The sequence below is a fragment of the Sorex araneus genome, chromosome 3 (assembly GCF_027595985.1).
Source record: "Sorex araneus isolate mSorAra2 chromosome 3, mSorAra2.pri, whole genome shotgun sequence".
Taxonomy (NCBI): domain Eukaryota; kingdom Metazoa; phylum Chordata; class Mammalia; order Eulipotyphla; family Soricidae; genus Sorex; species Sorex araneus.
The window spans coordinates 173901690-173914352 of record NC_073304.1 but is presented as its reverse complement, the minus strand read 5'-3'; the positions used below and the strand labels follow the sequence as shown (position 1 = coordinate 173914352).

At 56.9% G+C, this 12663-nt stretch overlaps 1 protein-coding gene across 14 annotated transcripts in view; it reads right to left on the bottom strand.

The window, feature by feature from the left end:
* The window catches only part of GRAMD1B (GRAM domain containing 1B), a 214273-nt gene that overhangs the window by 33314 nt on the left and 168296 nt on the right, over positions 1-12663 (bottom strand). Inside the window, exon 1 of one of the 14 annotated variants that reach the window (XM_055132840.1) lies at positions 6596-6986. The exons of 12 other annotated variants lie outside the window; for them this stretch is intronic. In XM_055132840.1, the coding sequence (XP_054988815.1) occupies positions 6596-6651 (56 nt within the window). In that variant the 5' untranslated portion in view covers positions 6652-6986. Of the gene's footprint in view, positions 1-5858; positions 5998-6595; positions 6987-12663 lie in introns of those variants that run through there. One more of the 14 variants, XM_055132842.1, reaches the window with a different exon arrangement.

The window sequence follows — 12663 nt, the reverse complement described above, 5'->3', positions numbered from 1 at the left end:
ACTCCCCGAGCCCCGGCCCCGGGCGGTGAGGATCTTTGCTGAAATCCCACGGGGACCTTCCACGCCAAATTGCGGGGTGAAGGACACAGGTTATTTTGGGACACAGGTGGTCCAAACGCTGGAACCAAAAAGGTGAAACCAGAGGACTGCCGGGAACTGGCACACACAAACAGAAGCCTCCAGGGACCCAGGGGTCCCCGGCCACCCAGAGGGGCTCACAGTGTCCCCGCTGGCCCAGAACCCCACCCTCTCTGCACTCTGTCCTTCACTGGTCCCCGTATTCGACAACCCACAGGAGCATAGATTCTCTGACCGTGTCCCACGGCCAACAAGCCCTAACTGACCCTCTCTTCTCCTTCCTCATCTGCTTCAAGGGCCTCTGGAAAGTTCTAAAAGAAATTCTTATGAGGGGAGGGGCGGTAAGGTGGCAGCGCCCCTCCAAATCGCTGGAGCCAGCTGGCGAGTTTAGTCTCGGGACCATCGCCTGAGGGCTGACTGCAGATTGGGCGCAACCCCGGGGCACAGGGTAACGATCTAGCTGAGACTTTGTTCATTAAGCAGCGGGTTAGTGAGACTGAGGTCCAGGGACCGTCTTGGGCCACGGACAGCAGAGCTGGGTTTCCCGTCTGATGCGGGCTGGTCCAGAGAGTGGCAGGGTACATGGTGGGGGATGGGCAGAAATGGTTGGCCCCTCTGTCGGAGCTGAAGGGCAGGGCAAGGCCCTCACCACCGCATCTGGGCCTCCGTGCATCTATTTCCCCGCTCCCTGCAGCTTCTGCTCGGCCCAGAGTTTGGAATTCAATACAGGAGCAGGCATGACAAACACTATTTTTCATTTCCATGGAGACCAGGGCCTGCAACAGAACCAGAACTCCATGCTTGAAATGCCAAAACAGCCTGACCCACTTTTCCCCCTGTCTTCAAAAACAAAATCAGTTTATTTGGGTTCTGCCAGGCTCCTGTTATCTCTATGGACACTCGGAAGAGGAACAAACTGTGACAGCCTTGGAAAGGGCTGAAGAAACCCATGAACCCCGTGTGAGAATCACACACACACAGACAGACAGACAGACAGACAGACAGACAGACACACACACACACACACACACACACACACACACACACACACACACAGAGTCCCTGACCACACCAACTCCATCCTGCTATTCTGCTTCCTGTCTGCTGCTCCTCCCGGAACCCAGGCCCAGACACCTGGCCCTCCACTTCCTCTCATCCCTTTTCTCCCTCTTGCAGATTTGACTTTTTTTTTTTCTTTTTGGGTCACACCCAGTGATGCTCATGGTGCACTTCCGGCTCTGCACTCAGGAATCACTCCTGGCGGTGCTCGGGAGACCATATGGGATGCTGGAAATTGAACCCGGGTCGGCCGAGTGCAAGGCAAACGCCCTACCCGCTGTGCTATTGCTCCAGCCCTGCAGATTTGACTCTTTCTGCTCCCTGACCACACCATGCTCAGCCCTGACCTGGACTCATCTTGGAGTCGTTCCATTCCAGTCCTTTGTCCTGGAACGGAACGCTCGGAGTTTTTGAGCCTGCTTCCTTTTCAAGCTTCAGGTCAAGCTCCAGGTCGCCGAAGCAGGTTGCCTAGAAGGACTGTGGCCGAGGCCCCCTGACCCGGGCTCATCACAGGCACCTCACACTGCTTTTCTTCTTCCCGGCACCAACAAGGAGTCGAAATACTCTGGGGTTTGGTGCCATAGTTTCTCACTGAGCTGAACACTCCACAGGGCCTCCAAGAGGGCCATGCCTGGCACATACTGGAATCACACATCCTGCCTCAAGAACAATGGAACGACTCTGCAAACCATTCACCCCATGTTCGGATGCTCTGTCACCCCGTTCTCCCAATTTTTTTTTTTGCTTTTTTTTTTTTGGGTCACACCCGGCAATGCACAGGGGTTACTCCTGGCTCTGTACTCAGGAATTACTCCTGGCAGTGCTCAGGGGACCAAATGGGATGCTGGGAATCGAACCTGGGTTGGCCGAGTGCAAGGCAAAAGCCCTACCTGCTGTGCTTTCACTCCAGCCCCACACCCCGTTCTCCCTTAAGCTGACCCCCCGTCTGCGTTCCTGGAAGACTCGCTCATTCATTCTTTTTCTGACTTCTTGATCCGGGAAAACTGAGATATGACATCACACCCAGATTCTTCTGCGGGTTGGTTCTCTCATGAGTTGAGACACTCAAGCACATGAATTTCAATCCCTGAGCTGTCTGCCATCTGCCCTTGGGAAAAAGCACTTTATCATTCTGTCTACCGGAGCGCCTGGGTCTGTCCGATGATTCTAACCGAACTTTGTGAGGGGGAGGAGTTAAGTCTTTTCAAAAGGACTTTGAAAAGTCTTTTCAAAATCAGGAGGCAGGAGTGATAGTTTAGCGGGGAAGGATGCTTGTCTTGTATGCAGCTGGCCTGGATTTGATCTCCAGCATTCCATAGGGTCCCCTGGGCCCTGCCAGGAGTGATCCCTGAATGCAGAGCCAGGAGTTAGCCCTGGGCACTGTCAGGTGTGACCCCCAAACAAATAAAAACAAATAATAACCACCACAAGAGAGCAATAGACACGAAGGGCAGGAGAGCGGGTCCTGGTGGGAAGATGCCACAGTCGAGGAGGGCGGGAGGTCTGGGCAGGGACCACTAGAAGGACGGAGGAAAGTGGTGACTCTGGACCACACCTGGATGCTGAGCTGGGGTGAAGTGAGATGCCTGCTACCCACTTAGCAACAGTATTGCAAACGGCAGTGCCTATGAGGGGGAAAAAGGAAAAAGTGTCTGCCAGAGAGGCAGGCGGGGGGACGGGAGGGAAAACGGGGGACACAGGCGGAGGGAAGCGGGTGAAGGGACAGGCACTCAAACACTGCGGCCCTGAAACTCAATCATGAACAACCGCAACCTTGTCATTCACGGTGATTCACTCAAATTCAATAAATCAGAGAAGATAGTGGGAGACCCGAGAGCCCGGAGGGGCCTGCTGGGAGCTCAGCGCGTTGTCCCCAAGCCTGCCCTGCCTTCCGGGAGTGATGTCACCACTGGGCAGGCCAGCGGACCTGAGCTGTCACCCACGGCCCGTGACACTCGGGACCTGCTGTCAAGAAGGCCCCCTCTGGAGGGAGACCAATGAGTGACGAACTCCTGCCGGGATTCTGCCCCATCCCCAGGCTCCCCACCAGCAAGGGGGGGGCAGCAGCGAGGTGGGGGGTCTGCAGCAGCTCCATGTGGCCAGGCTGGGTGCACAGGGTAAGCCCTGCATGTGGCCTGCGTGTTGCCCCCGCAGAGGGCAGGGAGCATATAGGGGTGCGTCTGGGTCATGCACCGGGCAAAGGACCCGACCAGACACAGGAGCCATCTGGGCCATGCCACCAATTCAGAGCCCCGACCTCCCCTCTTTCTCGTGTGGGGGGCCTGCCGGTGAGAGGGGACCCGCCAGGTCAGCTCAGGGGTGCTCGGGGAGGAGGCGGGAGCCTGCAGCAGTGGAAGGATGACCTCCAGTGCTCCCTTCCTCAGAGGGGTGCTCCCCGACTCTCCACAGAGCCGGGCGCTCAGCAAGCCCTCCCAGGCCCTCAGGGAGCCAGGCGCAGCCCTGACTGGCTTAGCAGCTGGACGTTACACAGGCGCAGGGGACGCGCGGGCAGCCCCCTCTGCGATCTGCTGGACAAACTCTGAGCTCCTTGATCGAAACTTAATCACTGCTCCCGGCCCCGAAGAGAGCATCTCGCAGGATGAAAAGGAACGAATTTCTTAACAATGCTCGGGGTGTCCTTTTGCTGTTTCCCCCGGGGGTGGGGGGAATCCAAGCCAGGGCCTCAAATGTGCGAGGGGAGAGTGCTCTACCTCTGAGCTACCGCCCCGATTCCTTATCCCCACTTCCAGAAATAAACCCAGCCTCCCCGCACTTGAGGGTTCCTCAGCTGTAACTTCACCGGCACTCGACCCTCTTGTCTTTGAATAAGCCTGCTTCCTCTCACCTGCTCCAGAAGGTCAACATCACTGCCCCTACCTCTCTCCCAAGTGTTTGCTGGGGCCACGCCCCGAGGGATCTTAATGAAAGGTGCAGTTCACTTCTCCAGGAACAACTTCTTTGAGAGCAAACTGCTTTCGGTGGCTTCCTAACACAGGTTCTATTTCTACCTCCTTGGCCAAGGAGAAACTGAGTCCCTTTTGGCAGGCTGGTTCTGCAAGGCTCTGGTCCCTCGGGGTACAGGGGCAGAACCCTTAGGGGAGCGGGACGGAGGAAGGGGGGGCACTTCTCTGGCCTCTGACGGGATTCCATGCATCCTGATCCCCCTTCCACCGCGCTTCCCAGAAATAGTTGTGGTACTGCACAGAAGGGGTCTGACGAGCCCAGAATAGAGCAGAACCATCACTGTGTGCTTCGGAAATCAGTGCAAACATATATTTTTGGAGTCATCTTCTGAATCAGGGGAGTGTGGGATTAGTCATGGCTCTGACGATCTCCGGCTCCTGCCTGGAGGAAGGGGAGAGCACGTGGCACAGGCAGGCGTCTCTGCAGGGAAGCCCCCAGGCCTCTGCCCCACCCAAACGCCAGCTTGGGAGGGTTGGGGGGGGGGGGAAAGCAGCTCTGCCCTGGCGCACCTGGCGCACACTTTCCAGGATGGGAGCTCCCGGTCAGCTGGACACCCACACCCCAAGAACATCTCTGACCTAGAGAGGCTAAGTCCTTAGCCAATGTCTTTCCCCGAGTCCAAACTCTTGCTCCCAGGACCCTCCTCCCTTTTGACTCACACTTGTAAGACCATTAAGAGCACAGAACTGGTGCGATCTGTCCAACAGCGGAAGTAGAGAGCGGGTCCGTGTGTGAGCATGTGTCCACAGCGAAGGTTGCCCGCACCCTCACACCTTCCCAGGGAGACCGCAGACTGCCCACAATCAGAACTTCCCCATCAGGCGAGCAAATAAACAACCACCCACAGGCCCAAGCCAAGAACAGTTTTCGCATTTCTTGGGTGGTTGCAAACCAAAAAACAAAGCAAAACAAAAACCAAACCAAAAAACAAAAAGAGTATCATAGGACGTGAAGATTCTGTGAAGCGGGCATTTCAGAGCCCACAGGCCCGGTTCCCCTGGGAACCTGGTGAGGTGAGCCTGACCCAGATGGTCCCTGGGCTCTCTGAATGGCCAGGGCAGAGGCAAGGCGCTGGGACAGCATGTGGCCCACACAGCCTGAAGCATCTCCTCTCTGGTCCTGGCCAGACACGGGAGGCCAAGCCCTGGTCTGCAGGACATGACCTTGAAAAGCCCCTTCTGACAAGCTGACATCCCCCTTACCGCACAGTGCTGAGGAAGGTGCCCGTATTTCCCAGAGTTCCCCAGGGCGACAGCTGCCCCACCTGCCAGGGCACTCAGGAGGGTCGGCAGAGGCCCGGTGAGGAGGCTGCTCTGAGGCTTGGCTGACAACTCTCACCTGCCCCCTACTCCTCCCGGCAGGTCCCCCCAAACTTCCATTTCTCCAAGGCCAGGATGTTCCCCCGAGCCTCACTTCTCGGACTTGTGGAATGTTCTCCAAGGCAAAGGCGGGCATCATGCCTGTCACTCCAGGCCAGGTGGGGAAGAATACAGGGCCACGGCGTGAGGGGGGCACCCCCAGAAGCAGAATACTAGCAAAGATTCATGTTTCCCCCCACCCCCACTCCCCACCCCCCGCCTTGCTCCCTTCTCTCTCCCCAGTCAGGCGCAGAACCGACAACGCAAGAGGGAGTGTGGGAGGAAGGGCCGGTCGCTGGGTATCTATTTTCTGAAGACACGCGGCAAATCTCAGAGCCGAATGCCACAGAATAAAATCCTTTCTCTCCCCGAGCCGGGAGCCGTCGCCTCCCCTCTCACCTGCTTCCACGGGCCGGATTCCTCATCGTCCCTCCACACCCACTGTTCCCAGAGGTGTCCCCTCTGGAAGAGCCCTCCGTGGCCACCTCCTGGGAGGGAGACCCCAACGCTCAGAGTGGGCGGGGAAGAGCTGCACATGGTCTGTCTGTGTACACCTCCCCCCTCCCCCCCTCCAGCCAGCGCTCCGTGACGCACCGCTAATTCAGCCCTTGCCCGCTGGCTCCAAGAGGCCACTGCACAAGTCTCCCAGGCTGAGAGGACCCCCCCACCCCACACACACACATACAACCGCATCTCCAGGCCCCCGAGTGTGGCGTCACACAGGCTCCTTGTGGGGGAGAGAGGGATGATTGAGTGGGGGCCAGGGCGGGGGGGAGGGCAATGAAACCGGAAGGGAGAGACTGAGGCATCAGGAGTATGATGTCAGCCCCGAGCACAGAACAGGAGCAAACAACACGGGCTGCGGATGCACTTCTGCCTCTCCCGGGCGACCAGCCAGACCCACGGCTGCTCACTAGAGCCCCCAGGGCTCCCCCGTTTCCCCCCCTCCAGGAGACAAAGATAGACTGACACGCTGCCTCTCTCCCTCCATCTCGCTGTCACGCTCACACACACACACACACACACACACACACACACACACACACACACACACTCTCTCTCTCTCTCTCTCTCTCTCTCTCTCTCTCTCTCTCTCTCTCTCTCTCTCTCTCACCCTAGCACGAGCGAGCACTGACCTGGACGCCATGGGAACGGTAGTGGAGTGCTGTGCAGAGTGCCGAGTGGAACCCATTCATTCATTCATGCACAGGGCTTTGGGAGTGGGGGGCGGGGAGCAGGGGACCCCCCTCCATGCCTCTAAGGGGGAGGGAGTGGGGGCGGGGTTCTCAGGAGCAGGGGGCGCTTCCTTCCTCTGCTCTTTCAAAGGGCTCTGGAATCTTAAGCATGACTCCCCTTTATGTTCCTTCCCCCCACCTCCCTCCCTCTGCGCCTCCGCTGCTGTTGGGGTGGTCCTGAGACCCGCAGACCAGCCCCAGCCGTGCGTGGCCCCGCGCCTCTCTCCCGTGCCTGCCTCGCTGCCTTTCTCTCTCTTCCTCTGACTCCCTCACACAGCTGCTCTCCAGCTCCTGCACGCACGCGCGCACACACTCTCACACACGCACCCCGCGCGCAGCCCAGACACGCGCGCACACACACACACGCGCGCACGCACGCACGCACGCACACGCATGCATGCGCGCACGCGGCCGCCTGCCGCTTTACATAATGCAACTCTCCCGTGCAGCGGGCTTGCCAGCTCTCAATTATTCATGCCAGCTTGGAGGCCAGAGCCACGGGTGTTGCGGGCGCCTCCCTGTCATCCCCCTCATCCCACAAAACACCAGATGATGCTCCCCAGAGACTCTGTGCCCTGGGCTGCCACCCAGGCTCTGCAAGGGTCAACCCGTGTCCAGGCGGAGATGCCAATCAGAGATGCGCAAGCACCTGCCTGGAAACAGGATTGCAAGGCAGGGCAGCAGCGTGAGGGCCTGGAGAATGGAGGAGGGGAGGGGAAAGGCTGAGGGGTGGTGGGGGGTTCCTCTGGCCCCAGCCCAAGGCAGCAGGGCAAGTTGGGCTTCTGAACAGGCCGGCCGCCTCCGGAGAGAGAAATCACACGGTCAGGCCAAGAGGGTGGCTTCATGGGAGCCTGGGAGCCAGGAGCTGGCCTCGAGCCCCCTTTTCTCCTGCTCCCCGGGGACCCTGAACTGCAGAGCTGGTGCTGAAACAGCACCCCCGGATACATGTTCTGTTCAACCACCGGGTTGCGGGGTCCTTTATGGCTCACAGAGCACTTTCACTGGGCATTGCTCACAGAAGGGCCCGAGGCCACCTGACTGGCAAACCCATGCGGCTGGCTGGAGGGCCACAAGCAGTACTTGGGGCGAGGGCGAGGGGGACCCCGACAAACCCCGAGCCCGGTGCCTCTGGAACTCCCATCACCCAGAGGCTGATTCAGTCAGATTCTGAGGTGGCTGGGAGGGCCCAAGACTCTGCCTGGCTAGCCAGCCTGTAGGTGACCTCCGCTGCCACCCCACAGGCCACCGAAGGCAGACCCATGAACGACATGGCGAGGGAATGAATGACGTGACATCCCACCCGTGGCCCCTTGTACTTCTGGGGCATCTGAGGGTGGAAGTTCTCTCTCGTGGCACCACCCTGGAGTACTGTTTGGGACTGTTTCCAGCTCGGCCCGGGGCTGGCACAACAGGTCCTGGAGTCCAGGAAGCTCAGGTGTGTTTACTGCTGGATGCCCCCTCAGTCATCTGGAGTGACTCCACTCATGGTGCTCCTTGAGAGAGGGATGCGGGCGGTGCCCCGGGAAGGCCCCGCTGCGCTAGTTCTCTCCCCCTTCCTGCTGGCCCAGGCCCCCTGCAACACACCCCTACACACACACACACACACACACACACACACACACACACACATTGCGGCAATGCCTCCCTGGCCCTCTTCTGTCACTCCATTGTAGGTTTTACGCAGGTAAAGTTGGGTGGCTTTCTGGGGCTGGAGCGATAAGACAGCGGGCACAGCCCCGGCCTTGCATGCGGTCAACCTGGGTTTGAGCCCAACACCTGACACAATCCTCTGAGGCCCACCAGGAGAAATCCCTGAGCAGAGTCAGGAGTAAGCCCTGAGCACCATGGGGTATGTCCCTGCCCCAACCACCATGCCAAAAAGGGAAGAAGATGTTTTGCCGATTTCTGGCTCTGTGACTCCCCCCTCCACTTTTGAGATTCAGTTTCTTCATCTGAAAAAGCCAATAGCCTGGATGGTGGACAGTGGACACCCTTAGACGGTGGACAGAATGGAATCAGTGCACGGAAAGATCACCCCAAAGAAGCTGGCTCCCCCACCCTTATAAATCACAGCACCCAACGCCGAACCCTTAGATAAGCTTCCAGCTACCCAGGAAGGCGTGGGAGGGGGCTGCTGCCTCAGGCACAGGGGGGACGTGCAGGTAGCAGCACTGACCGTTCTGTCCCCTGGGGAGAACATAAACAACGTTGGCAGAGCCAGTCAAGCAGGCAGCCCGCTCCAGCTTTCCAGCTCGTTTACCAGGAGCTTGGGGCAAATCCGGCTATCTGTCCAGGGCTTTGCTCCTTCTGCCAGAACACGGGAAAGTTGTTCTTTCAAAGTCACTTTGCACAGCCTAATCTAGACCGGGGTGAGATGGAGAGTCGAGTCGGGGCAGAACTGGCCAGAACAGGCATATGTGACACTGGATGCTATTTCTCCCAATACTTTTGGTGACCTTTTCTTTTTTTCTTTTTGGGCCACACCCACCCGGCGATGCTCAGGACTTACTCCTGGCTGTGCACTCAGGAATTACTCCTGGCAGTGATCGGGGGACCATTATGGGATGCTGGGAATTGAACCCAGGTTGGCCACGTGCAAGGCAAACGCCCTATCACTCTAGCCCTGACTTCTTTAAAAAAATTTTTTTTACTGAGGTTCTGTAATTTACAAAGTTAATCACAGCACCCAACTTTACAGTCAGCCACGTTCAAATTCCATGTGTACCGTTTTCCCAACCTCAACCCCATCATGCCAGTATCAGAGATCACGACCGCCTGGGGCCTGGGGCCATATGGGGTGCCAGGGACCAAACCCGGATGAGCAGCACTGCAAGGCAAACACTGTGACCGCTGCCTTATCACTCTAGCTCCACCTCTGGTGACTTTTACTAAGTTAATTTCACTGAACTTCAGATGTATAGGGGCCACCCTACTGCCAAAACCCCAGTGGGGCTCTGGACACACACAGTGGGGGAGAAGGCAGTGCCAGGGATCAAACCCAAGCCTCACCCGTGGCAGGCATGCCCTCCACCAACTTGAGACCTCTCCCTGGTCTAACTATGGACTCCGTCACCCCCAGGCCCCCGGGGGCCCCACCTGCAATTCTCCACCAGTACACCTGTGGTTTTGGTGTAAGGGGCTGAGGGCGTGACTGCTCAGACCCTGGGTGATGAGATAATCAGGCCAGCCAGGGTGGTGCCAGGGAGGCCAGGACCACCACCAGCAATACCTGGGGGTCTCCAGCTGAGGCTCGGGGTGAACCATGTGGTGCCAGGAATCAAACCTAGGTTGGGTGCATGCCAGGCAAAAGCCCTAACCACAGTATTATCCTCTGGCCCCCGACCCCAGGAGTCGACAGACTAAGGACAGACCTTTCCTGGGCTGTGAGAGAACTCAAGGAGGGAACTGCTCGGAACGAGCCCGAAGCTGTAACATGAATCCTGGCTGTGCAATAAAGGAAACTATCCCTACTATGGAGACGGGGCACCACCGGCATTTGTTCCGAAAACAACCAACTCTTGAGTGCTGGGGCAGGCACTCAGAAACCTGCACCAGAGTCTGGATGCAAGACAGGCTGGGTCCTTGGGAGAGAGAAGGTGCATGCGTGGTTCTTCCTCAGCCACCAAAACGCGCTCTGCAGGTTCTCCCAAACTGAGTCTCATGAAACAAGAAGGGACTCTGAACTGAGACTCTGTGAATGTCAAATGTAAGCCTATTTTTTTTTTTTTCATGATTAGGAGCTGTTTGCTTGAGCTACAGAAAACCAATGTTATCTTGACAAAAACAAAAGAAGGGCTTTCTTTGTACAATGCCACATCCTACCCCAGATAGGGAGGACAGCTCGCAGTCCCACCACGGCCCAGGAAACTGGTACTGACCATCCCCCCTTCCCCTGAGGAGGAAGCAAGAGGCAGAAGCTTTCATAAGGTCCCTACCATGCCACACGATTTCACACACAGAAGCGCGGGCACTTGACCGACCTGCTCTTCACCAGCACATATGCGCCCAAGCCAGGAGACGGTTGCCCTCCACCCGGGTTCTGCCTTTGGTGGCCCACTCCATCCCTTTTGGAGTTCCAGCAAAGACTCGGCGGCCAGCCCAGGAGTGGAGCAGAGCACAGATGCCAGGACGCTGGCAGAGAGCCACTGTGTGCCCATGGACAGCTCACCTGTTCCTGGAGCTATGCCCCCCTCCTGCTTGGGTGGACAGGATCTTTAAAATGAACTTAGGAAGTCAAGGGAAAAGTTGGCACCTCTCCAAGAATCAAGCTTTTGTCTCGGAAACACCGAAAACAGACACTGGTTTCTACTTTCGAAAGGAAAAGAAGCTTCTATCAGTGCAGGATCTGAAGCATTTTCCAGAGGGCGCCATGGAGGAAGTGCACGTGCACATGTGTGTGTGTGTGTGTGTGTGTGTGTGTGTGTGTGTGTGTGTGTGTGTGTGTGTGTGTGTGTGTGTGTGCGCGCGCGCACATCTAATCAAACCAAACTGTCCCCAGTGAAGTCCTGACCCCGATCACTAGAAAGAAAACAGGGATCATGAAGGGATGACGGGAAGAGGATTTCTGACCCCCACCACATCTCCACCGTGCTGGGATTTGCAGAATCACTGGCGAATGGTAGGCAGTAGACCTGATTCCTCACTGGCATCACCCAAGTCACAGGAGCTTTTCCCAGGCTTAACTACAGAGAAGGGTCCTGACGTCTCTGTGTGGGGTAAGTCAAAGAAGGCAAAGGAATGGCACTCTAACACTTAAACTGTGTGCCAGGCACGTGTTTAATCGACTTCTTAGGAAACTTGTACTGAATCATACAGATGAATAAGACCTGAGTCTGGAGGACGGTCCTTCCTCAAGAGCTCTGGTCCTGCCTTCATCACTCTATGCTGCTAAGTCAAAGGCCTCTGCTGGGTGAACGCACTTGGTCCTAACTGATGACAGTCACCCTATTACACTCAACTCAGACTTGCCTGCAGGAGCACGCTGCATTTTCCTGCCTTAGCCAACTCTCCACCCATCGTACTTCAGCTTTGAGCCTATCCTTGTTGTCCTGTGCCAGGAAGTTAGAGCTAGCTGGATCCTGCAAACATCTCACCAGTCTTCCCCTGAGATTCGCTGGCACCTCAAAGCATGATTTATCTGCAGCCCTTCTAGAACCTTCTGCGCCACACACACACTGGCACACAGCCTGGCCCTCTCCAGAGAGGAGCCCTGTATCTGGAAGGAGCCTGTAACAGTCTCTTCTTTTTTTTTTTTTTTTTGGCTTTTTGGGTCCCACCTAGTGATGCACAGGGGTTACTCCTGGCTCTGCACTCAGAATTACCCCTGGCGGTGCTCAGGGGACCATATGGGATGCTGGAAATCGAACCCGGGTCGGCCGCGTGCAAGGCAAACGCCCTACCCGCTGTGCTATTGCTCCAGCCCCTGTAACAGTCTCTTCTTTGAAGGGGTGATCTGCTTCGGTCCCAGAGCCAGTGTCTGCATCCTACATCTGTTATTCCTACCTTCCTTCGTATCCTGTTGCTCCTCCCTATTACTGATTTTTAATATTGCATCTCCATCTATTTAGTTGGTGTGGGCTGTCTTCTTGACTGATGTACTACTCCAGGGATGAACGAAAAGGAGCTCGGATGAGTCAGGCATCACCCGGCTCTCAGGTTATCGGGTAATAACCGGATGTGTAAACATCCGGTAGCAGATCGGATGGAGCATTCGGGGGGCCAGAGCCACTCTCATATACGGGATGTGTCTCCCTTCCCTTCATCCTCGTATCAGTATGACTCTGCTGAGCAGGAGGTGGAGACAGCTTCAGAGATCCCGTCATCTCTCCAGATCACCTGGCAGGAGAAACCCGGATGGGTCTTCCTGCCCTTCTGCCCCAGAGACCATTCTCGGCCATGCAGTGGCCACGGGGAAGCAGGGCAGAAGGAAGTCGAAGTGAGACACACACAGAAACACAACACCCTTTCCC